General features: G+C 56.3%; 1 protein-coding gene across 3 annotated transcripts in view; it reads left to right on the top strand.

Moving 5' to 3' along the window:
* Positions 1-22966, top strand: part of AHNAK2 (AHNAK nucleoprotein 2) — a 40597-nt gene extending 17631 nt beyond the window's left edge. For 2 of the 3 annotated variants that reach the window (XM_024231543.3, XM_024231544.3), the window contains exons 2-7: positions 3043-3101; positions 3207-3305; positions 4026-4127; positions 5084-5234; positions 5576-5760; positions 5918-22966. In XM_024231543.3, coding sequence (XP_024087311.3) covers positions 3043-3101; positions 3207-3305; positions 4026-4127; positions 5084-5234; positions 5576-5760; positions 5918-22156 — 16835 coding nt within the window. In that variant the 3' untranslated portion in view covers positions 22157-22966. Of the gene's footprint in view, positions 1-689; positions 739-3042; positions 3102-3206; positions 3306-4025; positions 4128-5083; positions 5235-5575; positions 5761-5917 lie in introns of all 3 variants that reach the window. The other variant, XM_024231542.3, reaches the window with a different exon arrangement.
* Positions 22967-24167: the final 1201 nt, after the last annotated feature.

Here is a 24167-nt window from a genome sequence, read left to right as displayed (position 1 = left end):
CCAGTTCTGGAACACCTCCATCACCTTCCAAATTTTCTCAACCCCATTTACAATCAATCTCCCTTCCCACTCCCAGCCCCAGGCAATGCCAGCTTAATTCTGGTAAATTATAGAAACTTTGGTCCAGGTACCCTTGTGCCTCAGCATCCATGAGGGATTGCTTCTAGGACCTCCCTCAGATACCAAAATTCATGGATGCTCAAGTCCCTTCTATAAAGCAGTGTAGTATTTGCAAATAACCTACATACATCTTCCCTCCCCTATACTTTAAATCATCTCTAGATTACTTATAATACCTAATACAATGTAAATGCTATGTAAATAGCTGGTATACCATATTGTTTAGGGAATAATGACAAGAAAAAAAAGTCTATACATGTTCAGTACAGATGCAATTTTTGGGAGAACATTTTTGACCCAAGTTTCATTGAACTCAGGATACAGAAACCACTGATGTGAAAGGCTGACTGTATACCCTCTCCTCCTACTCCTTTTTGCTATTATTGTCACATATATACTGCATCTATGTATGTTATAATCCTAACAATACAGTGTTGGAATTGTTGCCTTATATAAGTGGTTCACAGACTATTGCCTGTCTTCTAAATCCAGCCTCCTTTTTGTTTTACAAGTAAAGTTTTGTTGAAACAGTTTTGCTCATTTATTTACATATTATCTGTAATCTATAGCTGCTTCTGTGCTATGGCTGCAGAGTTGCAACAGAGATCACCTGGCCTGGTAAGCTTAAAATAGCCACTATATTGCCTTTTTCAAGAAAAGTTTGTCAATCTTTGCTTTATACAATCCTCTGTTTTTGAAAGAAGTTAAGAAATAAAACGAGGACAATATATATCCGTAGATTCTTTTATATTTGCCTACATAGTTACCATTTTCTGCATTCTTCATTTCTTCCTGTGCATTTGACTTAGTGTCTGGTATTAGTTCCTTTCAGTCCGAAGGACTTCTTTAGTGTATCTTGTAAGGCAGATTTGCTAGCAATGACATTTCCAAGTCTTTGTTCATTTGGGAATGCCTTTATTTTTCCTTTTTTTAAATTTAAATTTTTATTTTTTTGAGACAGAGTCTTGCTCTGTCTGACTGGAGTGAAGTGGTGCAATCACAGCTCACTGCAGCCTCAACCTCTCAGGCTTAAGCTATCCTCCCGCCTCAGCCTCCTGAGCAGCTGGGACTATAGGCATGCACCACCATGCCCCGCTAATTTTTAAAAAAAATTTTGGGCCGGACACGGTAGCTCACGCCTGTAATCCCAGCACTTTGGGAGACTGAGGCAGGTGGATCATGAGGTCAAGAGTTCGAGACCAGCCTGGCCAACATGGTGAAACCCCGTCTCTACTAAAAATATGAAAATTAGCCGGGCATGGTAGCGTGTGTCTGTAGTCCCAGCTACTCGGGAGGCTGAGGCAGAAGAATCACTTGAACCTGGGAGGCGGAGGTTGCAGTGAGCCAAGATCGTGCCACTGCACTTCATCCTGGGTGACAGAGTGAGACTCCGTCTCAAAAAAAAAAAAAAAAAAAATTTTTTTTGTAGGGATGAGATCTTACTATATTGCTCAGGCTGGCCTTGAGTTTCTGGGCTCAAGCAATCCTCCCACTTCAGCCTCCCAAAGTGCTGGGATTACAGGCATAAGCCAGCATGCCCAGACTGTTTTGCCTTTATTTTTGAAGGATAGGTTGCTTGATATCAAATTCTTCGTTGACAACAGTTTCTTTCAGCCCTTTGAATATATTGTTCCATTTTCTTGTAGCTTCTATGGTTTTGATGTGATTCAGGTATTAGTTGTATTTTTGTGCCCTTATTATGTGATGGGGCCCTTTCTCTTAAGCATTTTGACTATGACGTGTCTAGGTGTGGATCTCTGTGTTTCTCCTGCTTAGGTTTGGTCGCGCTTCTTGGATTCTGCAGATTGTTTTCAGCTATCACTTCTTCAACTCTCTCTTCTGCCTCTTTATCTTCTGGTTAATGCTCTGAGACTCTGTTTTTCTTCAAACAATCTTCCCCCTGACCCCCATTCTTCAAATTGGTTAATTTATATTAATCTACAAGTTGATAATTCTTCTGGTATCTCAAATCTGTTGGTGAACCCCAGTAGTAAATTTTCAACTCCAGAATTTTTGCTTGCCTTTTAAAAAATAAGTTTTATTTCTTTATGAGATTCTCTCTTCATTGAGCCATTGTTAACATATTTTCCATTAATTTTTTTAAACATGATTTGTTTTTGTGTTTTCAACAAACTTTTTTTTCTTTTTGAGACGGAGTTTCACTCTTGTTGCCCAGGCTGGAGTACAATGGCGCAATCTCGGCTCACCACAACCTCCGCCTCCTGGGTTCAAGCGATTCTCCTCCCTCAGCTTCCCGAGTAGCTGGGATTACAGGCATGTGCCACCATGCCTGGCTAATTTTGTATTTTTAGTAGAGATGGGGTTTCTCCATGTTGGTCAGGCTGGTCTCGAACTCCCGACCTCAGGTGATCCACCCGCCTCAGCCTCCCAAAGTCCTGGGATTACAGGCGTGAGCCACCGTGCCCGGCCTGAACAAACTTTTAATAGTTTCTTTGAAGTCTGTATTAAACCCAGCATTAGTGGACATTTAGAGACACTTTCCATTCACTGCTTTGTTTCTCAGTATGGACCATACGTTCGTTTCTTTGCATAACTTGTAATTTTTTGGTGGCTGCTGGACACTTTAGATAATATATTCTAGCAGCTCTGGATTCTGATCCTCCCAGGGTGTGGTTATACAATAACAAACACCTTGTGTTTGTTTAGTAACTTTCTCGGACTAAATCTGTTCCAACTTGGAATAAGTCCAGTCTCAATTCACTGCTACCTGACCTGATGCCACAGCGTCTCCAGCCCAGTGGCTATAGATCTTCCCCCAGCCCCTGAATTTGCTCTGAGATCCATTGTCCAGGAAAGGACTATGACACCTCCACAGTGTACATACACTCCTGGCTCCCTCCCCCGGGCCACGATCTGCTCCCCCAGCCTGCTTGTCTCCACTGACAGCCACTCTCTCTGCAGTGTCCGGCCGACAGCTGCAGCCTGGGGAGCCAGATGCAGAAACTGAAGATGAGCACTCTGTAAGTGAGAGCAGGAGGAAGTGTGTCCTCCTCATACCCTGCCCCCATTCTCCCTGGGCCCTGGGAGAACCGAGTGGCAAAAGTAACTGGATTCTCTCCCATCAGGTGACTGAAGGGCCTGCGGATGAAGTCATTCGACCACGGCCACAGGGGTCTTCACCTGTCTACGAATACACGACTGAGGCTGCTGACTTTGGACTCCAGGTGAGCCTGCTGGGCAGAGCCCCATAGGCACCCAGGTCTCCTCCTGCATCGCCCTGTGTGGGCAACTCACGCATGTCTGTGCAGCCTTGCTGCCCTGCCCTGCTGCCCACTGGGCAGTGCCCACTCAGATGTCCTCTCAGACTCCTCTGTGCCCTTGGGTCCCTCCCTGTGGCTGGCCAGGGCACAGTGGGATGGAGGTGCCCTGCAGCTCTTGTGAGCATGCGTATGGGCTGATGGGGACAGGCCTCGTGTTACTGTGTTTGTGTTTCAGGGGCACAGGGTGTGTGCATCCCTGCACCTGTGTAACACACTCATGCTGTCTTTGGGGACAGGGCCCCATGGCTACCTCTGGAGACAAGGACTCAGGGAAGGGATCAGAGGAGCCATGTCTATGAAAGGATTCATTTTTGTACAATTTGAATTTCTTATCTCCCTCCATACAAAACTCCAGTTGCTGTGGGGCTTCCCTATGGGCGCTGTGGGCTGTAGGGTGGGTGCTGTGGGCTGTAGGCTGGGCCCTGTTGGAAAGCAGGAAGGCCAAGAGTTGCCTTTTCTCTGTGGATGTGCCTGGAGGAGCTCGGCTCTCTCTGCACGCAGCTGCGTGTTGGAAGTTCTGGGCCCCTCTGAAGGGAGGGCTCCTGGTCTGGCACCAGCTTACCTGTGCCCCTCCCTGTCCCTGAGCTGGGGCAGGTGCCTAACTCCCAACACTTGTGGCTGCAGGAAGACGCCCCCGGCAGGCAAGGTTCTGCTGGGAGACGGAGATCCTGGTGGAAGCGAGATTCAGGGGACTCACGGACATTTTTCAGGATGAGTCGTCCAGAGGTGGGTACAGCAAGAGCTGAGGGTCACAGAGGTGTGTCCGTCCTCAAGGGATCCAGCCAGAGAGTCCGAGGTCAGGGCAGACAGGGGAGCAGCAAAGAGGCTGGCAGTGTGCCCCGTGACCTAGGGAGGAGGGGTGTTCTTGTCCCCCTTGTCAGGCCTGGGGAAGGGCAGGGGCTCCAGAAGGCTAAATGTGGTCCTGACCCTCTCCACCCGTCCCTGGTGTGGAGTTTGATGCATAGCCAAGCTCCTGGCCGGGTAGACCTGGCTGTACAGACCTCAATTTTCTCCTCTGTGCAATGGGGCAGTGCTGGTGTCCGTTGCATATTCAAGCCGTGGGGCTGAAAGGGCCAGTCAGCACCCAGGCCATGTAACTATGGAAGGTGCTAGACTCTGCTAGCACCCAATGATGAGGGCACTCTGCCTCTCAAGCAACTGGTTTTATTCCTTGGAGGCCCCAGCAGTCCAAGAGCTCTGCAGGACACAGGCCCCATCCTGTCCCAGGTCTGGCAGACTGCACCCAATGTCCCGTATTTTCCTTGGCGTTGCTGTTCTTCCTTGTCTTGAGCATCAGGTGCCCTGCACACCACTGGTGCGTCACGTGTTTGTGAAGAATGCATGAAGGAGCTGGAAAAGGGAAACTTTGGCCACAGGGAAAGCAGAATCTGTTCTGCGCTGCTCCTGGTGCCCTGCTGGGCCTGGTGGCATGGACAGGCTGTGCCTAAGTCCTGGCAGGTTGGGGTGGGGACAAGAGTTCTGGCAGGTTCCAGCTGGCTTCCTCCAGAGCTCAGAGACAGCTACCTGAGCCCACCTGGTGGGTACCCTACCCTGCTCTGTGTTGTCTGGGCTGATGGGAAGGATGGTGGGGTGCTCATCCTCTGGAGACACAGGCCCCAGCAGGGATGCTTATGGTGGGACTGGCACATGCTCACCATGGCCCTGACATGCTTCTGCTCCAGGCCGCCCAGGAGGCAACAGAGGTGACGCTGAAGACAGAGGTGGAGGCAGGAGCCAGTGGCTACAGTGTCACAGGTGGTGGGGACCAGGGGATCTTCGTCAAGCAAGTGCTGAAGGACTCCTCAGCAGCCAAGCTTTTTAACTTGAGAGAAGGTGCCATGGCAGTTCCATCCCTGGGGTCACCATTCTCCCCACCAGGATGGGAGGGACCTGGAGGGGGTATTGAGGGGGACAGGAGCCACACCTGGAGCTTAGGATGACCTCCTCACATCTCTGCTCAACAGCTTGAGGCTGGGATCACCCACTGCATCTAGTAAAATGGGGGACCCCATCCACCTTCCCTGTGCCTGAGGCACTCAGTGGGGGACTGGTGGGGCAGACTCAGTGGGATTCCCCCTATTCATGCCCCGGGGCCCTCCTCGCCAGCCAAGGCAAGACAGCAGACCCCGTCTCATTCACACACCCGGCCCTGGGGCTGCTCTTTCTTGGTCTAGGGGATCAGCTGCTCAGTGCAACCGTGTTCTTTGACAACATAAAATATGAAGATGCTCTCAAAATCCTTCAATACTCAGAGCCATACAAGGTTCAGTTCAAAATCCGACGGCAGCTCCCTGCCCCACAGGATGAAGAGTGGGCTTCCAGCGATGCCCAGCACGGCCCACAGGATAAGGAGAAGGAGGTGAGACCACTATGCCCGCGAGGCAGGGCCCCAGCTGGCTTCACTATCCTGCTGGCTGAGCCTGGGAGGGGATAGCACTCCCACCCCATCTGTCCCTGGGCCAGGGCCTCAGGCTTCTTGGACTGGCACTAACAGATTCCCTCTCCCTATGTTTCAGGACACAGATGTTGCTGATGGGTGCAGAGAGACCCCCACGAAAACTCTGGAAGGAGATGGGGACCAAGAGAGACTCATCCCCCAACCCAGGGTGGGTAGAGGCAGGCAGACCCAGAGGGAGAGGCTCTCTTGGCCAAAATTTCAATCCATAAAGAGCAAGCGGGGGCCAGGACCCCAGAGGTCACACAGCTCGTCAGAGGCCTACGAGCCCAGGGATACACATGACGTGTCCCCTACAAGCACAGACACAGAGGCCCAGCTCACGGTGGAGCGCCAAGAGCAGAAGGCAGGGCCGGGCAGCCAGAGGAGGCGGAAGTTCCTCAACCTGAGATTCAGGACAGGCTCGGGACAGGGCCCTTCATCGACAGGACAGCCAGGCAGGGGGTCCCAGAGTGGGGTGGGCCGTGCTGGGGTCCTGGAAGAGTTGGGGCCCTGGGGTGATGGCCTCGAGGACACTGGGGCTGCCAGAGGCAGCAGGAGAGAGGACAGAGCAGAACAGGATCGAGAAGTGATGCCTGCTCAGAGCATGCAGTTGCCCACAGAGCTCGGTGACCCTAGACTTTGCGAGGGAACCCCTCAGGAAGGGGGACTCAGGGCAGCCAGGCTCCACGGAAAGACCCTGGAGGGGCAGGCACAGGAGACAGCACTGGCCCAGAGGAAGCCCAGGGCCCAGCCAGCTCCTGGAATCAGCCGGGAGGGTGAAGGCGAAGGACTGCAGAGCCTGGAAATCGGGATCGCCAGACTGTCCTTGAGAGACAGAACCGAAGGAGGCACACAGATCAGCCCACCAGAAATTAGGGTGCGAATACACGATTTAAAGACACCAAAATTTGCATTTTCCACAGAAAAAGAGCCAGAAAGAGAAAGGCGCCTTAGTACCCCACAGCGAGGGAAGAGACAGGATGCGTCCTCAAAAGCGGCTACTGGCCTGAAGGGTGAGGAGGTGGAAGGAGCAGGGTGGGTGCCGGGTAGTGAACCAACCACACATGCAGAAGCACAGGAGGGTGAAGGAGATGGAGAGGAAGGACTACAGAGGACAAGGATCACTGAGGAACAGGACAAGGACGGGGAAGACACAGAAGGACAGATGAGAATGCCCAAGTTCAAGATACCCTCCTTAGGATGGTCGCCAAGCAAGCACACAAAGACAGGCAGAGAAAAAGCCACACAAGACACACAGCAGCGAAGGGCAGGACAGGCCATAGAAACAGCCGACAGAAGAGAACAGAGAACAGAGGAAGGATTAAAAGACAAAGAAGACAGTGACTCAATGACAAACACAACAAAAATACAACTAACACACGACGAAAAACGCTTAAAAAAGGAAGAAATTCTGAAAGAAAAGGACGTGGCCGCCAAAGACAGCAGGTTCAAAATGCCCAAATTCAAGATGCCGTCGTTCGGGGTATCGGCCCCAGGGAAGTCCATCGAGGCCTCGGTGGATGTGTCTGCACCCAAGGTGGAGGCCGACGTGAGCCTCCCCTCCATGCAGGAGGAACGCAAGACCACTGACCTCAGCATTCAGCCCCCTTCTGCCGACCTGAAAGTCCAGGCTGGCGAGGTGGATGTGAAGCTCCCGGAGGGCCCTGTGCCCGATGGAGCCAGCCTCAAAGGGCACATGCCCAAGGTGGAGATGCCCAGTTTCAAGATGCCCAAAGTGGACCTCAAGGGCCCCAAGGTGGACGACAAGGGCCCCAAGCTGGACCTGAAAGGCCCCAAGGCAGAGGTGACGGCCCCCAACGTGGAGGTGTCTCTGCCCAGCGTGGAGGTGGACGTCGAGGCCCCGAAAGCCAAGCTGGACAGTGCGCGGCTGGAGGGTGACCTGTCCCTGGCCGACAAGGATGTGACTGCCAAAGACAGCAAGTTCAAAATGCCCAAGTTCAAGATGCCATCGTTCGGGCTGTCGACCTCAGGCAAGTCCATCGAGGCCTCGGTGGATGTGTCTGCTCTGAAGGTGGAGGCCGACATGAGCCTCCCCTCCATGCAGGGGGACCTCAAGGCCACTCACCTCAGCATTCAGCCCCCTTCCGCTGACCTGGAGGTTCAGGCTGGCCAGGTGGACGTGAAGCTCCCAGAGGGCCCCGTGCCCGACAGAGCCGGCCTCAAAGGGCACCTGCCCAAGGTGCAGGTGCCCAGTTTCAAGATGCCCAAAGTGGACCTCAAGGGCCCCCAGATAGATGTTAAGGGCCCCAAGCTGGACCTGAAAGGCCCCAAGGCGGAAGTGACAGCCCCCGATATCGAGGTGTCTCTGCCCAGCATGGAGGTGGATGTCCAAGCCCCTAAGGCCAAGCTGGATGGTGCAGGGCTGGAGGGAGATCTGTCCCTGGCTGACAAGGACGTGACTGCCAAAGACAGCAAGTTCAAAATGCCCAAATTCAAGATGCCGTCGTTCGGGGTATCGGCCCCAGGGAAGTCCATCGAGGCCTCGGTGGATGTGTCTGCACCCAAGGTGGAGGCCGACATGAGCCTCCCCTCCATGCAGGGGGACCTGAAGACCGCTGACCTCAGCATTCAGCCCCCTTCTGCCGAACTGAAGGTCCAGGCTGGCCAGGTGGATGTGAAACTCCCAGAGGGCCACATGCCCGAGGGAGCCGGCCTCAAAGGGCACCTGCCCAAGGTGGAGATGCCCAGTTTGAAGATGCCCAAAGTGGACCTCAAGGTCCCCAAGGTGGACGACAAGGGCCCCAAGCTGGACCTAAAAGACTCCAAGGTGGAAGTGAGAGTCCCCGATGTTGAGGTGTCTCTGCCCAGCGTGGAGGTGGACGTCCAGGCCCCGAAGGCCAAGCTGGATAGTGCGCAGCTGGAGGGGGATGTGTCCCTGGTCGACAAGGACGTGACTGCCAAAGACAGCAAGTTCAAAATGCCCAAGTTCAAGATGCCGTCCTTCGGGGTGTCTGCCCCAGACAAGTCCATCGAGGCCTCGGTGGACGTGTCTGCACCCAAGGTGGAGGGCGACGTGAGCCTCCCCTCCATGCAGGGGGACCTGAAGACCACTCACCTCAGCATTCAGACCCCTTCCGCCGACCTGGAGGTTCGGGCTGGCCAGGTGGAGGTGAAGCTCCCGGAGGGCCACTTGCCCGAGGGAGCCGGCCTTAAAGGGCACCTGCCCAAGGTGCAGATGCCCAGTTTCAAGATGCCCAAAGTGGACCTCAAGGGTCCCCAGATAGATGTTAAGGGCCCCAAGCTGGACCTGAAAGGCCCCAAGGCGGAAGTGACAGCCCCCGATATCGAGGTCTCTCTGCCCAGCATGGAGGTGGATGTCCAGGCCCCGAAGGCCAAGCTGGATGGTGCAGGGCTGGAGGGAGACCTGTCCCTGGCTGACAAGGACGTGACTGCCAGAGACAGCAAGTTCAAAATGCCCAAATTCAAGATGCCGTCGTTCGGGGTATCGGCCCCAGGGAAGTCCATCGAGGCCCCAGTGGATGTGTCTGCACCCAAGGTGGAGGCCGACGTGAGTCTCCCCTCCATGCAGGGGGACCTGAAGACCGCTGACCTCAGCATTCAGCCCCCTTCTGCCGACCTGAAGGTCCAGGCTGGCCAGGTGGATGTGAAGCTCCCGGAGGGCCATGTGCCCGAGGGAGCCGGCCTCAAAGGACACCTGCCCAAGGTGCAGGTGCCCAGTTTGAAGATGCCCAAAGTGGACCTCAGGGGCCCCCAGCTGGACGTCAAGGGCCCCAAGCTGGACCTGAAAGGCCCCAAGGCGGAAGTCACAGCCTCTGATGTGGAGGTGTCTCTGCCCAGCGTGGAGGTAGACATGCAGGCCCCAGGAGCTGAGCTGGGTGGTACGTGGCTGGAGGAGGACCTGTCCCTGGCCAACAAGGACGTGACTGCCAAAGACAGCAAGTTCAAAATGCCCAAGTTCAAGATGCCGTCCTTCGGGGTGTCCGCCCCAGGCAAGTCCATCGAGGCCTTGGTGGATGTGTCTGTGCCGAAGGTGGAGGCCGATGTGAGCCTCCCCTCCATGCAGGAGGAACGCAAGACCACTGACCTCAGCATTCAGCCCCCTTCCGCCGACCTGAAGGTCCAAGCTGGCCAGGTGGATGTGAAGCTCCCAGAGGGCCACATGCCCAAAGGAACTGGCCTCAAAGGGCACCTGCCCAAGGTGCAGGTGCCCAGTTTCAAGATGCCCAAAGTGGATCTCAAGGGCCCCCAGATGGACGTCAAGGGCCCCAAGCTGGACCTGAAAGGCCCCAAGGCGGAGGTGACGGCCCCCGACATGGAGGTGTCTCTGCCCAGCGTGGAGGTGGACGTCGAGGCCCCGGGAGCCAAGCTGGACAGTGCGCGGCTGGAGGGTGACCTGTCCGTGGCCGACAAGGACGTGACTGCCAAAGACAGCAAGTTCAAAATGCCCAAGTTCAAGATGCCATCGTTCGGGGTGTCGGTCCCAGGCAAGTCCATCGAGACCTCGGTGGATGTGTCTGGGCCAAAGGTGGAGGCCGACGTGAGCCTCCCCTCCATGCAGGGGGACCTCAAGACCACTGACCTCAGCATTCAGCCCCCTTCCGCTGACCTGGAGGTTCAGGCTGGCCAGGTGACCGTGAAGCTCTCGGAGGGCCCCGTGTCCGAGGGAGCTGGCCTCAAAGGACGCCTGCCAAAGGTGGAGATGCCCGGTTTCAAGATGCCCAAAGTGGACCTCAAGGGCCCCCAGGTGGATCTGAAGGGTCCCAAGGCAGAGGTCACGGCCCACGACGTGGATGTGTCTCTACCCAGCATGGAGGCGGACATCCAGGCCCCAGCAGCGAAGCTGGATGGCGTGCGGCTGGACGGGGACCTGTCCCTGGCCGACAAGGACGTGACGGCCAAAGACAGCAAGTTCAAAATGCCCAAGTTCAAGATGCCGTCCTTCGGGGTGTCTTCCCCAGGCAAGTCCATTGAGGCCTCAGAGGATGTGTCTGCACCGAAGGTGGAGGCCGACGTGAGCCTCCCGTCCATGCAGGGAGAACTCAAGGCCACTGACCTAAGGGTTCAGCCCCATTCCGCTGACCTGGAGGTCCAGGCTGGCCAAGTGGTCCTGAAACTCCCAGAGGGCCCCGTGCCCGAGGGAGCAGGACTCAAAGGACACCTGCCCAAGGTGCAGATGCCCAGTTTCAAGATGCCCAAAGTGGACCTCAAGGGCCCCCATATAGATGTTAAGGGCCCCAAGCTGGACCTGAAAGGCCCCAAGGCGGAAGTGACAGCCCCCAATGTTGAGGTGTCTCTGCCCAGCATGGAGGTGGATGTCCAGGCCCCGAAGGCCAAGCTGGATGGTGCAGAGCTGCAGGGAGACCTGTCCCTGGCTGACAAGGACGTGACTGCCAAAGACAGCAAGTTCAAAATGCCCAAGTTCAAGATGCCGTCATTTGGGGTGTCTGCACCAGGGAAGTCCATCGAGGCCTCGGTGGATGTGTCTGCACCCAAGGTGGAGGCCGACGTGAGTCTCCCCTCCATGCAGGGGGACCTGAAGACCACTCACCTCAGCATTCAGCCCCCTTCCGCCGACCTGGAGGTTCAGGCTGGCCAGGTGGACGTGAAGCTCCCGGAAGGCCACTTGCCCGAGGGAGCCAGCCTTAAGGGGCACCTGCCCAAGGTGCAGATGCCAAGTTTCAAGATGCCCAAAGTGGACCTCAAGGGTCCCCAGATAGATGTTAAGGGCCCCAAGCTGGACCTGAAAGGCCCTAAGGTCGAAGTCACAGCCTCTGATATGGAGGTGTCTCTGCCCAGCGTGGAGGTAGACATGCAGGCCCCAGGAGCTGAGCTGGGTGGTGCGCGGCTGGAGGGGGACCTGTCCCTGGCTGACAAGGACGTGACTGCCAAAGACAGCAAGTTCAAAATGCCCAAGTTCAAGATGCCGTCCTTTGGGGTGTCCGCCCCAGGCAAGTCCATCGAGGCCTCGGTGGACGTGTCTGCACCCAAGGTGGAGGCCGATGTGAGTCTCCCCTCCATGCAGGGGGACCTGAAGACCACTGACCTCAGCATTCAGCCCCCTTCCGTCGACCTGAAGGTCCAGGCTGGCCAGGTGGACGTGAAGCTCCCGGAGGGCCACATGCCTAAAGGAACTGGTCTCAAAGGGCACCTGCCCAAGGTGCAGATGCCCAGTTTCAAGATGCCCAAAGTGGATCTCAAGGGCCCCCAGATAGACATCAAGGGCCCCAAGCTGGACCTGAAAGGTCCCAAGGCGGAGGTGACGGCCCCCGACGTGGAGGTGTCTCTGCCCAGCATGGAGGTGGACGTCGAGGCCCCGGGAGCCAAGCTGGACAGTGCGCGGCTGGAGGGTGACCTGTCCGTGGCCGACAAGGATGTGACTGCCAAAGACAGCAAGTTCAAAATGCCCAAGTTCAAGATGCCATCATTCGGGGTGTCGGCCCCAGGCAAGTCCATCGAGGCCTCAGTGGATGTGTCTGTCCCGAAGGTGGAGGCCGACGTGAGTCTCCTTTCCATGCAGGGGGACCTCAAGACCACTGACCTCAGCATTCAGCCCCCTTCCGCTGACCTGGAGGTCCAGGCTGGCCAGGTGGACTTGAAGCTTCCAGAAGGCCACATGCCCGAGGGAGCCGGCCTCAAAGGGCACCTGCCCAAGGTGGAGATGCCCAGTTTCAAGATGCCCAAAGTGGACCTCAAGAGCCCCCAGGTGGACGTCAGGGGCCCCAAGCTGGACCTGAAAGGTCCCAAGGTAGAGGTCACGGCCCACGACGTGGACGTGTCTCTGCCCAGCGTGGAGGTGGACATCCAGGCCCCGGGAGCGAAGCTGGATGGCATGCAGCTGGAGGGGGATCTGTCCCTGGCCGACAAGGACGTGACGGCCAAGGACAGCAAGTTCAAAATGCCCAAGTTCAAGATGCCGTCATTTGGGGTGTCGGCCCCAGGGAAGTCCATCGAGGCCTCCGTGGACCTGTCTGCACCCAAGGTGGAGGCCGACGTGAGCCTCCCCTCCATGCAGGGGGACCTGAAGACCACTGACCTCAGCATTCAGCCCCCTTCCGCTGACCTGGAGCTCCAGGCTGGCCAGGTGGACGTGAAACTCCCGGAGGGCCCCGTGCACGAGGGAGCCGGCCTCAAAGGGCACCTGCCCAAGCTGCAGATGCCCAGTTTCAAGGTGCCCAAAGTGGACCTCAAGGGCCCCCAAATAGACATCAAGGGCCCCAAGCTGGACCTAGAAGACCCCAAGGTGGAAGTGACAGCCCCCGATGTGGAGGTGTCTCTGCCCAGCATGGAGGTGGACGTTGAGGCCCCAAAAGCCAAGCTGGATGGTGCGCGGCTGGAGGGGGACCTGTCCCTGGCCGACAAGGATGTGACTGCCAAAGACAGCAAGTTCAAAATGCCCAAGGTCAAGATGCCATCGTTCGGGGTGTCGGCCCCAGGCAAGTCCATCGAGGCCTCGGTGGACATGTCTGCACCCAAGGTGGAGGCCGATGTGAGCCTCCCCTCCATGCAGGGGGACCTGAAGACCACTCACCTCAGCATTCAGCCCCCTTCTGCCGACCTGGAGGTTCAGGCTGGCCAGGTGGACGTGAAGCTCCCAGAGGGCCACTTGCCCGAGGGAGCTGGCCTTAAAGGGCACCTGCCCAAGGTGCAGATGCCCAGTTTCAAGATGTCTAAAGTGGACCTCAAGGGTCCCCAGATAGATGTTAAGGGCCCCAAGCTGGACCTGAAAGGCCCCAAGGCGGAAGTGACAGCCCCCGATATCGAGGTGTCTCTGCCCAGCATGGAGGTGGATGTCCAGGTCCCGAAGGCCAAGGTGGATGGTGCAGGGCTGGAGGGAGACCTGTCCCTGGCTGACAAGGACGTGACTGCCAAAGACAGCAAGTTCAAAATGCCCAAATTCAAGATGCCGTCGTTCAGGGTATCGGCCCCAGGGAAGTCCATCGAGGCCTCGGTGGATGTGTCTGCACCTAAGGTGGAGGCCGACGTGAGTCTCCCCTCCATGCAGGGGGACCTGAAGACCACTGACCTCAGCATTCAGCCCCCTTCCGTCGACCTGAAGGTCCAAGCTGGCCAGGTGGACGTGAAGCTCCAGGAGGGCCACATGCCCAAAGGAACTGGTCTCAAAGGGCACCTGCCCAAGGTGCAGATGCCCAGTTTCAAGATGCCCAAAGTGGATCTCAAGGGCCCCCAGATAGATGTCAAGGGCCCCAAGCTGGACCTGAAAGGCCCCAAGGCGGAGGTGACGGCCCCCGACGTGGAGGTGTCTCTGCCCAGCGTGGAGGTGGACGTCGAGGCCCCGGGAGCCATGCTGGACAGTGCGCGGCTGGAGGGTGACCTGTCCCTGGCCGACAAGGACGTGACTGCCAAAGACAGCAAGTTCAAAATGCCCAAGTTCAAGATGCCATCATTTGGGGTGTCGGCCCCAGGCAAGTCCATCGAGGCCTCGGTGGATGTGTCTGCGCCGAAGGTGGAGGCCGACGTGAGTCTCCTTTCCATGCAGGAGGACCTGAAGACCACTGACCTCAGCATTCAGCCCCCTTCCGCTGACCTGGAGGTCCAGGCTGGCCAGGTGGACTTGAAGCTTCCAGAAGGCCACATGCCCGAGGGAGCCGGCCTCAAAGGGCACCTGCCCAAGGTGGAGATGCCCAGTTTCAAGATGCCCAAAGTGGACCTCAAGAGCCCCCAGGTGGACGTCAGGGGCCCCAAGCTGGACCTGAAAGATCCCAAGGTAGAGGTCACAGCCCACGACGTGGATATGTCTCTGCCCAGCGTGGAGGTGGACATCCAGGCCCCGGGAGCGAAGCTGGATGGCGCGCAGCTGGAGGGTGACCTGTCCCTGGCCGACAAGGACGTGACGGCCAAGGACAGCAAGTTCAAAATGCCCAAGTTCAAGATGCCGTCATTTGGGGTGTCGGCCCCAGGGAAGTCCATCGAGGCCTCCGTGGACCTGTCTGCACCCAAGGTGGAGGCTGACGTGAGCCTCCCCTCCATGCAGGGGGACCTGAAGACCACTGACCTCAGCATTCAGCCCCCTTCCGCTGACCTGGAGCTCCAGGCTGGCCAGGTGGACGTGAAACTCCCGGAGGGCCCCGTGCACGAGGGAGCCGGCCTCAAAGGGCACCTGCCCAAGCTGCAGATGCCCAGTTTCAAGGTGTCCAAAGTGGACCTCAAGGGCCCCCAAATAGACATCAAGGGCCCCAAGCTGGACCTAGAAGACCCCAAGGTGGAAGTGACAGCCCCCGATGTGGAGGTGTCTCTGCCCAGCATGGAGGTGGACGTCAAGGCCCCAAAAGCCAAGCTGGATGGTGCGCGGCTGGAGGGGGACCTGTCCCTGGCCGACAAGGATGTGACTGCCAAAGACAGCAAGTTCAAAATGCCCAAGGTCAAGATGCCATCATTCGGGGTGTCGGCCCCAGGCAAGTCCATCGAGGCCTCGGTGGACATGTCTGTACCCAAGGTGGAGGCCGATGTGAGCCTCCCCTCCATGCAGGGGGACCTGAAGACCACTGACCTCAGCATTCAGCCCCCTTCTGCCGACCTGGAGGTTCAGGCTGGCCAGGTGGACGTGAAGCTCCCAGAGGGCCACTTGCCCGAGGGAGCCGGGCTTAAAGGGCACCTGCCCAAGGTGCAGATGCCCAGTTTCAAGATGTCCAAAGTGGACCTCAAGGGTCCCCAGATAGATGTTAAGGGCCCCAAGCTGGACCTGAAAGGCCCCAAGGCGGAAGTGACAGCCCCCGATATCGAGGTGTCTCTGCCCAGCATGGAGGTGGATGTCCAGGTCCCGAAGGCCAAGCTGGATGGTGCAGGGCTGGAGGGAGACCTGTCCCTGGCTGACAAGGACGTGACTGCCAAAGACAGCAAGTTCAAAATGCCCAAATTCAAGATGCCGTCGTTCAGGGTATCGGCCCCAGGGAAGTCCATCGAGGCCTCGGTGGATGTGTCTGCACCTAAGGTGGAGGCCGACGTGAGTCTCCCCTTCATGCAGGGGGACCTGAAGACCACTGACCTCAGCATTCAGCCCCCTTCCGTCGACCTGAAGGTCCAAGCTGGCCAGGTGGACGTGAAGCTCCAGGAGGGCCACATGCCCAAAGGAACTGGTCTCAAAGGGCACCTGCCCAAGGTGCAGATGCCCAGTTTCAAGATGCCCAAAGTGGATCTCAAGGGCCCCCAGATAGATGTCAAGGGCCCCAAGCTGGACCTGAAAGGCCCCAAGGCGGAGGTGACGGCCCCCGACGTGGAGGTGTCTCTGCCCAGCGTGGAGGTGGACGTCGAGGCCCCGGGAGCCATGCTGGACAGTGCGCGGCTGGAGGGTGACCTGTCCCTGGCCGACAAGGACGTGACTGCCAAAGATAGCAAGTTCAAAATGCCCAAGTTCAAGATGCCATCATTCGGGGTGTCGGCCCCAGGCAAGTCCATTGAGGCCTCGGTGGATGTGTCTGTGCCGAAGGTGGAGGCCGACGTGAGTCTCCTTTCCATGCAGGGGGACCTCAAGACCACTGACCTCAGCATTCAGCCCCCTTCTGCTGACCTGGAGGTCCAGGCTGGCCAGGTGGACTTGAAGCTTCCAGAAGGCCACATGCCCGAGGGAGCCGGCCTCAAAGGGCACCTGCCCAAGGTGGAGATGCCCAGTTTCAAGATGCCCAAAGTGGACCTCAAGGGCCCCCAGGTGGACGTCAGGGGCCCCAAGCTGGACCTGAAAGGTCCCAAGGTAGAGGTCACAGCCCACGACGTGGATATGTCTCTGCCCAGCGTGGAGGTGGACATCCAGGCCCCGGGAGCGAAGCTGGATGGCGCGCGGCTGGAGGGTGACCTGTCCCTGGCCGACAAGGACGTGACGGCCAAGGACAGCAAGTTCAAAATGCCCAAGTTCAAGATGCCGTCATTTGGGGTGTCGGCCCCAGGGAAGTCCATCGAGGCCTCCGTGGACCTGTCTGCACCCAAGGTGGAGGCCGACGTGAGCCTCCCCTCCATGCAGGGGGACCTGAAGACCACTGACCTCAGCATTCAGCCCCCTTCCGCTGACCTGGAGCTCCAGGCTGGCCAGGTGGACGTGAAACTCCTGGAGGGCCCCGTGCACGAGGGAGCCGGCCTCAAAGGGCACCTGCCCAAGCTGCAGATGCCCAGTTTCAAGGTGTCCAAAGTGGACCTCAAGGGCCCCCAAATAGACATCAAGGGCCCCAAGCTGGACCTAGAAGACCCCAAGGTGGAAGTGACAGCCCCCGATGTGGAGGTGTCTCTGCCCAGCGTGGAGGTGGATGTCAGGGCCCCGAAAGCCAAGCTGGATGGTGCGCGGCTGGAGGGGGACCTGTCCCTGGCCGACAAGGATGTGACTGCCAAAGACAGCAAGTTCAAAATGCCCAAGTTCAAGATGCCATCGTTCGGGGTGTCGGCCCCAGGCAAGTCCATCGAGGCCTCGGTGGATATGTCTGCACCCAAGGTGGAGGCCGATGTGAGCCTCCCCTCCATGCAAGGGGACCTGAAGACCACTCACCTCAGCATTCAGACCCCTTCCGCCGACCTGGAGGTTCAGGCTGGCCAGGTGGACGTGAAGCTCCCAGAGGGCCAATTGCCCGAGGGAGCCGGCCTCAAAGGGCACCTGCCCAAGGTGCAGATGCCCAGTTTCAAGATGCCCAAAGTGGACCTCAAGGGTCCCCAGATAGATGTTAAGGGCCCCAAGCTGGACCTGAAAGGCCCCAAGGCGGAAGTGACAGCCCCCAATATCGAGGTGTCTCTGCCCAGCATGGAGGTGGATGTCCAGGTCCCGAAGGCCAAGCTGGATGGTGCAGGGCTGGAGGGAGACCTGTCCCTGGCTGACAAGGACGTGACTGCCAAAGATAGCAAGTTCAAAATGCCCAAATTCAAGATGCCGTCGTTCGGGGTATCGGCCCCAGGGAAGTCCACCGAGGCCTCGGTGGATGTGTCTGCACCCAAGGTGGAGGCCGACGTGAGCCTCCCCTCCATGCAGGGGGACCTGAAGACCGCTGACCTCAGCATTCAGCCCCCTTCTGCCGACCTGAAGGTCCAGGCTGGCCAGGTGGATGTGAAGCTCCCGGAAGGCCACGTGCTCGAGGGAGCCGGCCTCAAAGGACATCTGCCCAAGGTGCAGATGCCCAGTTTGAAGATGCCCAAAGTGGACCTCAAGGGCCCCCAGGTGGACGTCAAGGGCCCCAAGCTGGACCTGAAAGGCCCCAAGGCAGAAGTCACAGCCTCTGATGTGGAGGTGTCTCTGCCCAGCGTGGAGGTAGACATGCAGGCCCCAGGAGCTGAGCTGGGTGGTGCGCGGCTGGAGGGGGATGTGTCCCTGGCCGACAAGGACGTGACTGCCAAAGACAGCAAGTTCAAAATGCCCAAGTTCAAGATGCGGTCCTTTGGGGTGTCCGCCGCAGGCAAGTCCATTGAGGCCTCGGTGGATGTGTCTGTGCCGAAGGTGGAGGCCGATGTGAGCCTCCCCTCCATGCAGGAGGATCTCAAGACCAGTGACCTCAGCATTCAGCCCCCTTTGGCTGACCTGAAGGTCCAAGCTGGCCAGGTGGATGTGAAGCTCCCGGAGGGCCACATGCCCAAAGGAACTGGCCTCAAAGGGCACCTGCCCAAGGTGCAGATGCCCAGTTTAAAGATGCCCAAAGTGGACCTCAAGGGCCCCCAGGTGGACGTCAAGGGCCCCAAGCTGCACCTGAAAGGCCCAAAGGCAGAGGTGACGGCCCCCGACGTGGAGGTGTCTCTGCCCAGCGTGGAGATGGATGTCCAGGCCCCTGGATCCATGGTGGACGGCGCGCAGCTTGAGGGGGACCTGTCCCTGGCCCACGAGGATGTAGCTGCGAAAGACAGTAAGTTTCAAGGGCCAAAACTGAGCACCTCTGGTTTTGAATGGTCGTCAAAGAAAGTTTCCATGTCTTCCTCTGAAATCGAAGGACATGTTACATTCCATGAGAAGACTTCCGCATTTCCCATTGTGGAATCTGTTGTTTGTGAAGGTGATCTTCATGATGCATCTCGCGATGGTAACTTGGGGCTTGCTGTTGGAGAAGTTGGAGTGGATTCGAAGTATAAGAAACTGCATTTGAAAATGCCCAAAGTTTCATTTTCTTCTACCAAAACTCCTAAAGATAGTTTAGTCTCAGGTGCAAAGTCTAGCATAGGTGTTTCCACGATTCCCTTATCATCTTCAGAATCCTCAAGTTTTGAATTACAACAGGTTTCAGCTGGTTCAGAGCCATCCATGCAGATGCCTAAGGTTGGTTTGGCTGGGTTTCCATCATCCCGGCTTGATCTCACTGGTCCTCACTTTGAATCTTCTATTCTCTCTCCCTGTGAGGATGTTACACTTACAAAATACAAGGTGACTGTTCCCAGAGCTGCCTTGGCCCCTGAGCTTGCTCTGGAAATTCCTTCTGGGTCTCAGGCTGATATTCCTCTTCGCAAGACAGAGTGCTCCGCTGACCTGCAGCCTCCAGAGGGAGTTCCAACATCTCAAACTGAGAGTCACTCTGGCCCACTGAATTCCATGATTCCTGTTTCTCTTGGTCAGGTGTCTTTTCCTAAATTCTATAAACCAAAGTTTGTGTTTTCAGTCCCCCAAATGGCAGTTCCTGAGGGAGACCTACATGCAGCAGTGGGTGCCCCAGTCATGTCTCCTCTTGGCCCTGGAGAAGGAGTGCAGTGCCCCTTGCCAAGCACCCAGCTGCCATCCCCAGGCACCTCTGTGTCCCAGGGCCCGGAAGAGCTTGTGGCCTCCTTGCAGACATCAGTAGTGGCCCCTGGAGAAGCCCCTTCTGAAGATGCTGACCACGAAGGGAAAGGGAGTCCCTTGAAAATGCCTAAGATTAAGCTTCCATCATTTAGGTGGTCCCCGAAGAAGGAAGCAGGGCCAAAGATGGACCCAGAATGCAGCATGGAGGACTCAAAACTCAGCCTGGTTTTAGACAAGGATGAAGTGGCACCGCAGTCTGCCATCCACATGGATCTGCCTCCTGAGAGGGATGGAGAGAAGGGAAAGAGCACAAAGCCTGGCTTTGCCATGCCAAAACTTGCACGTCCCAAAATGAAGGCTTCTAAGAGTGGGGTCAGCCTGCCACAGAGAGACATGGATCCTTCTCTTTCTAGTGCCACAGCAGGGGGTAGCTTTCAAGACACAGAAAAGGCCAGCAGTGACGGTGGTAGGGGAGGACTTGGTGCAACAGCAAGTGCCACAGGAGGTGAGGGTGTGAACCTCCACCGGCCACAGGTCCACATTCCCAGTTTGGGCTTTGCCAAACCTGATCTCAGATCCTCCAAGGCCAAGGTGGAGGTGAGCCAGCCTGAAGCTGACCTGCCTCTTCCTAAACATGATCCGTCTACCGAAGGTGACAGCAGAGGATGTGGGCTCGGGGATGTCCCAGCAAGCCAGCCTTGTGGGGAGGGGATAGCCCCCACACCTGAAGACCCCCTCCAGCCATCCTGTAGAAAACCAGATGCTGAAGTCCCCACAGTGGAAAGCCCAGAGGAGGAAGCCACGACCAGGGACTCGCAGGAAAGCTGGTTTAAAATGCCCAAGTTCCGCATGCCCAGCCTTAGGCGCTCTTCCAGGGACAGAGGCGGGGCGGGAAAGCCGGAAGTGGCTCAGACACAGGCACCGGCAGCAACAGGGGGTGAAGCAGCAGCTAAAGTCAAACAGTTCCTTGTTTCTGGGTCAAACGTGGAGGCAAGTATGTCCCTACAGCTCCCAGAGGCAGATGCAGAAGTGACAGCTTCTGAGAGCAAATCATTCACAGATATTCTAAGCTGTGATCTTGACAGCACAGGCTTGAAGCTGCACCTCTCCACTGCTGGGATGACTGGGGATGAGCTTTCCACTTCTGAGGTCAGGATCCATCCATCCAAAGGACCTCTCCCTTTTCAGATACCTGGGATGAGGCTTCCAGAAACCCAGGTTCTTCCAGGAGAAATCGATGAGACTCCTCTTTCCAAGCCAGGACATGACCTTGCCAGCATGGAGGATAAAACAGAGAAATGGTCTTCCCAGCCTGAAGGTCCACTTAAATTGAAAGCTTCAAGTACTGATATGCCGTCCCAGATTTCTGTGGTTAATGTGGATCAACTGTGGGAAGATTCTGTCCTAACTGTCAAATTCCCCAAATTAATGGTACCCAGGTTCTCCTTCCCTGCCCCCAGCTCAGAGGATGATGTGTTCATCCCCACTGTGAGGGAAGTGCAGTGTCCAGAGGCCAATATTGATACAGCCCTTTGTAAGGAAAGTCCGGGGCTCTGGGGAGCCAGCATCCTGAAGGCAGGTGCTGGGGTCCCCAGGGAGCAGCCTGTGGACCTTAACCTGCCTTTGGAAGCTCCCCCAATTTCAAAGGTCAGAGTGCATATTCAGGGTGCTCAGGTTGAAAGTCAAGAGGTCACTATACACAGCATAGTGACACCAGAGTTTGTAGATCTCTCAGCACCCAGGACTTTTTCCACTCAGATTGTGCGGGAATCAGAGATCCCCACATCTGAGATTCAAACACCTTCGTATGGATTTTCCTTATTAAAAGTGAAAATCCCAGAGCCCCACACGCAGGCTAGAGTGTACACAACAATGACTCAACACTCTAGGACTCAGGAGGGTGCAGAAGAGGCTCCCATACAAGCCACCCCAGGAGTAGACTCCGTTTCTGGAGATCTCCAGCCTGACACTGGAGAACCATTTGAGATGATCTCTTCCAGCATCAATGTACTGGGACAGCAAACACTCACATTTGAAGTTCCTTCTGGCCACCAGCTTGCAGACAGCTGTTCAGATGAGGAGCCAGCAGAAATTCTTGAGTTTCCCCCTGATGATAGCCAAGAGGCAACCACACCACTGGCAGATGAAGGCAGGGCTCCAAAAGACAAATCAGAAAGTAAAAAATCTGGTCTGCTCTGGTTTTGGCTTCCAAACATTGGGTTTTCCTCTTCTGTTGATGAGACAGGTGTTGATTCCAAAAATGATGTCCAGAGATCTGCTCCCATTCAAACACAGCCTGAGGCACGACCAGAGGCAGAACTGCCTAAAAAACAGGAGAAGGCAGGCTGGTTCCGATTTCCCAAATTAGGATTCTCCTCATCTCCTACCAAGAAAAGCAAAAACACCGAAGATGAGGCAGAGCTGGAAGAACAAAAACTTCAAGAAGAAACAATCACCTTTTTTGATGCCCGAGAAAGTTTCTCCCCCGAAGAGAAGGAAGAGGGTGAACTGGTCGGGCCTGTGGGCACTGGGTTGGACTCCAGAGAGATGGTGACATCCGCGGCAAGAACAGAGTTAATCCTGCTAGAGCAGGACAGAAAAGCTGATGATGAAGGCAAAGGCTCAGGCCTGGGACCAAATGAAGGCTGAGAGGTATGGCTCGTCAGTACAAGAGAGATGCAAACAACTAAGTTGGAAAGTAAAGCCTACACACACATATGGAGCACCCCATCCCACAGCCCATTACATCCACCTCACTTCACAGAACTGAGAACAGGGCAGAAATGACCAGAACATCTTTGTCACCATCACACAGCCCTCCTAAAATGGAACCAAAGCTTCCCAGCTCCCTCAAAGCTTTGGATGCAAAGAAGGCACCCTGACTTCCACAAGACACCAGAATTCACACGGTACTCAGAGGCACTGCTGGGGAAGTTTGTTGGTCTTTATTAGATAAATTTCCAGAGACCTGTCCATAATACCCAACAGAACATGACTGTTTCTTTGAGGAAAGGATTATAATGTCTGTGGTGGACAAGTAGTTTTTGGTATAACTTCTTTCCTGCTGCTGCTGCTTCCCGGCAAACATAGGTTTCCTATTTCAGGCAGAGTGTGGTATATTCCAGGAAACACTGTTTCCTACTCACTTAGCTTACTTCTTTGTTGAATGCCTCACTAATGGCAAGCTTCAAGATGTTTTGGGTGACAATGCACACATGCTGGGCAAAAGGGTGATGGCCAGTGGCTGGCAGCCGGGCCAGCAGAAGCTAGGACATCTGTGAGTTGTCATTCTCATCTATCCATGTCCACTAGCCTGCCAGCATCCGCCAGTGCCTTGCCAGCGTGCACGGTCCCACACTGTGGCCCCTGAGTCCCCTAATGTACACACTGCAGCCAGAATGCAGATGGAGCTGGCTTGGCTGTTCCCTGGATGGGCAATAAAGAAAGTGCTGCATCCCATGGTGAAGGCTGCTGAGGTCTTCTGTCTCAGGGTCGAAGTTTACCAGTGCTTTCCTCCCACACACTCCCGGTCTCTACTAAGCAGCTCTAGAGAACAGTCAATGAGGAACATTAGAGTGGTTGCCTACATATCATCCATTTGTCCAGGTCCTCCTCTGAGCCAGAGGCTGTGAGGAAGACAAGGAAGATAGGGCTGAGTTCACAGTGTGGCAGGGACACAGACGCACAACCCTCCCTCCCTCCCTCCCTGTGGAGGCAGTGTGGGATGGGAGATGGAGTGCAGAGTGGGGACAGCACAGAAAGGTGTCCTTGGCCATCTTTAATGGCCCATCCTCAGAAGCTTCCTTCACCACAGAGGCTCTCTTGGGCAGCCCACAGGAAGCAAATCCACATGGGGTAGCGGAGTGAGGTTCAAGGGGTTCCCTACAGTCTTTCAGTGGTCAGATCTCTTCCCAGCTGCCCTCAGATGCTCCTGCCAGGTTCATGGGTACGCAGTGTTCAAGGGGGCAGTTGGAACTTGCCCCCAGCTCCCTCCTGGCCTAGGTGGGCTCCTGGTGAGAAGTGCTCATGGCCCCCTGGGGAGGTGGCTGCTTTCATGGCTGTGGGTATGGGAGAAGAGCTGGGCTGTGAGCCAGTCTGGAGGACTGCAGTGCCTGGAGGGTGAAGGCCATTCCGAGGCTACCACTCGTGCTGCCCTGAGAGGTTCCAGAGGGGTGACAGCTGTGGGGTGCAGGAGCCTCGGCAGGGGAGAGGCTGGGTTCTTTCCCCATGCCACCATGGGCATATGTTCCCTGTGCTGAGTTGGGGAGGCCCGTGGGTGTCATCCAAGTCAGGGCACATAGAAGCCTCTAGAAAGTGAACTGACACAGGTCCCCTGGGAGCTCATGAGCAGCGGAAGGGGGAAGGGAAATTTGGTGGACACTCATCCCAGTTAAGCAAGGCTGTCACCCTCTCCCTTCCCAGGGCTTCTTGCCTCCTCTACTCCAACTTGTGTGTGCCAGACAAGCTAGGTGAGTGCAGCCCAGGGGGAGGAGTCTGCTTGGCTCCATGGGGCTTTTGTCCCTCTCTGATCCAAGAGTCAAGGCCTGGGATAGTGGGGACCTTGGTGCTAGAGGCCAGAGAGACAGCTGTCCCAGCATGTGAGGAGTGGCTGAGCAGCAGGGGCCCCCACAGGGTTCTGGCGTGGCCTTAGTTCTCTGTG

The sequence above is a fragment of the Pongo abelii genome, chromosome 15 (assembly GCF_028885655.2).
Source record: "Pongo abelii isolate AG06213 chromosome 15, NHGRI_mPonAbe1-v2.0_pri, whole genome shotgun sequence".
NCBI lineage: Eukaryota > Metazoa > Chordata > Mammalia > Primates > Hominidae > Pongo > Pongo abelii.
The sequence above is the reverse complement of the archived record's forward strand: the minus strand, read 5'-3'. Positions and strand labels throughout refer to the sequence as shown.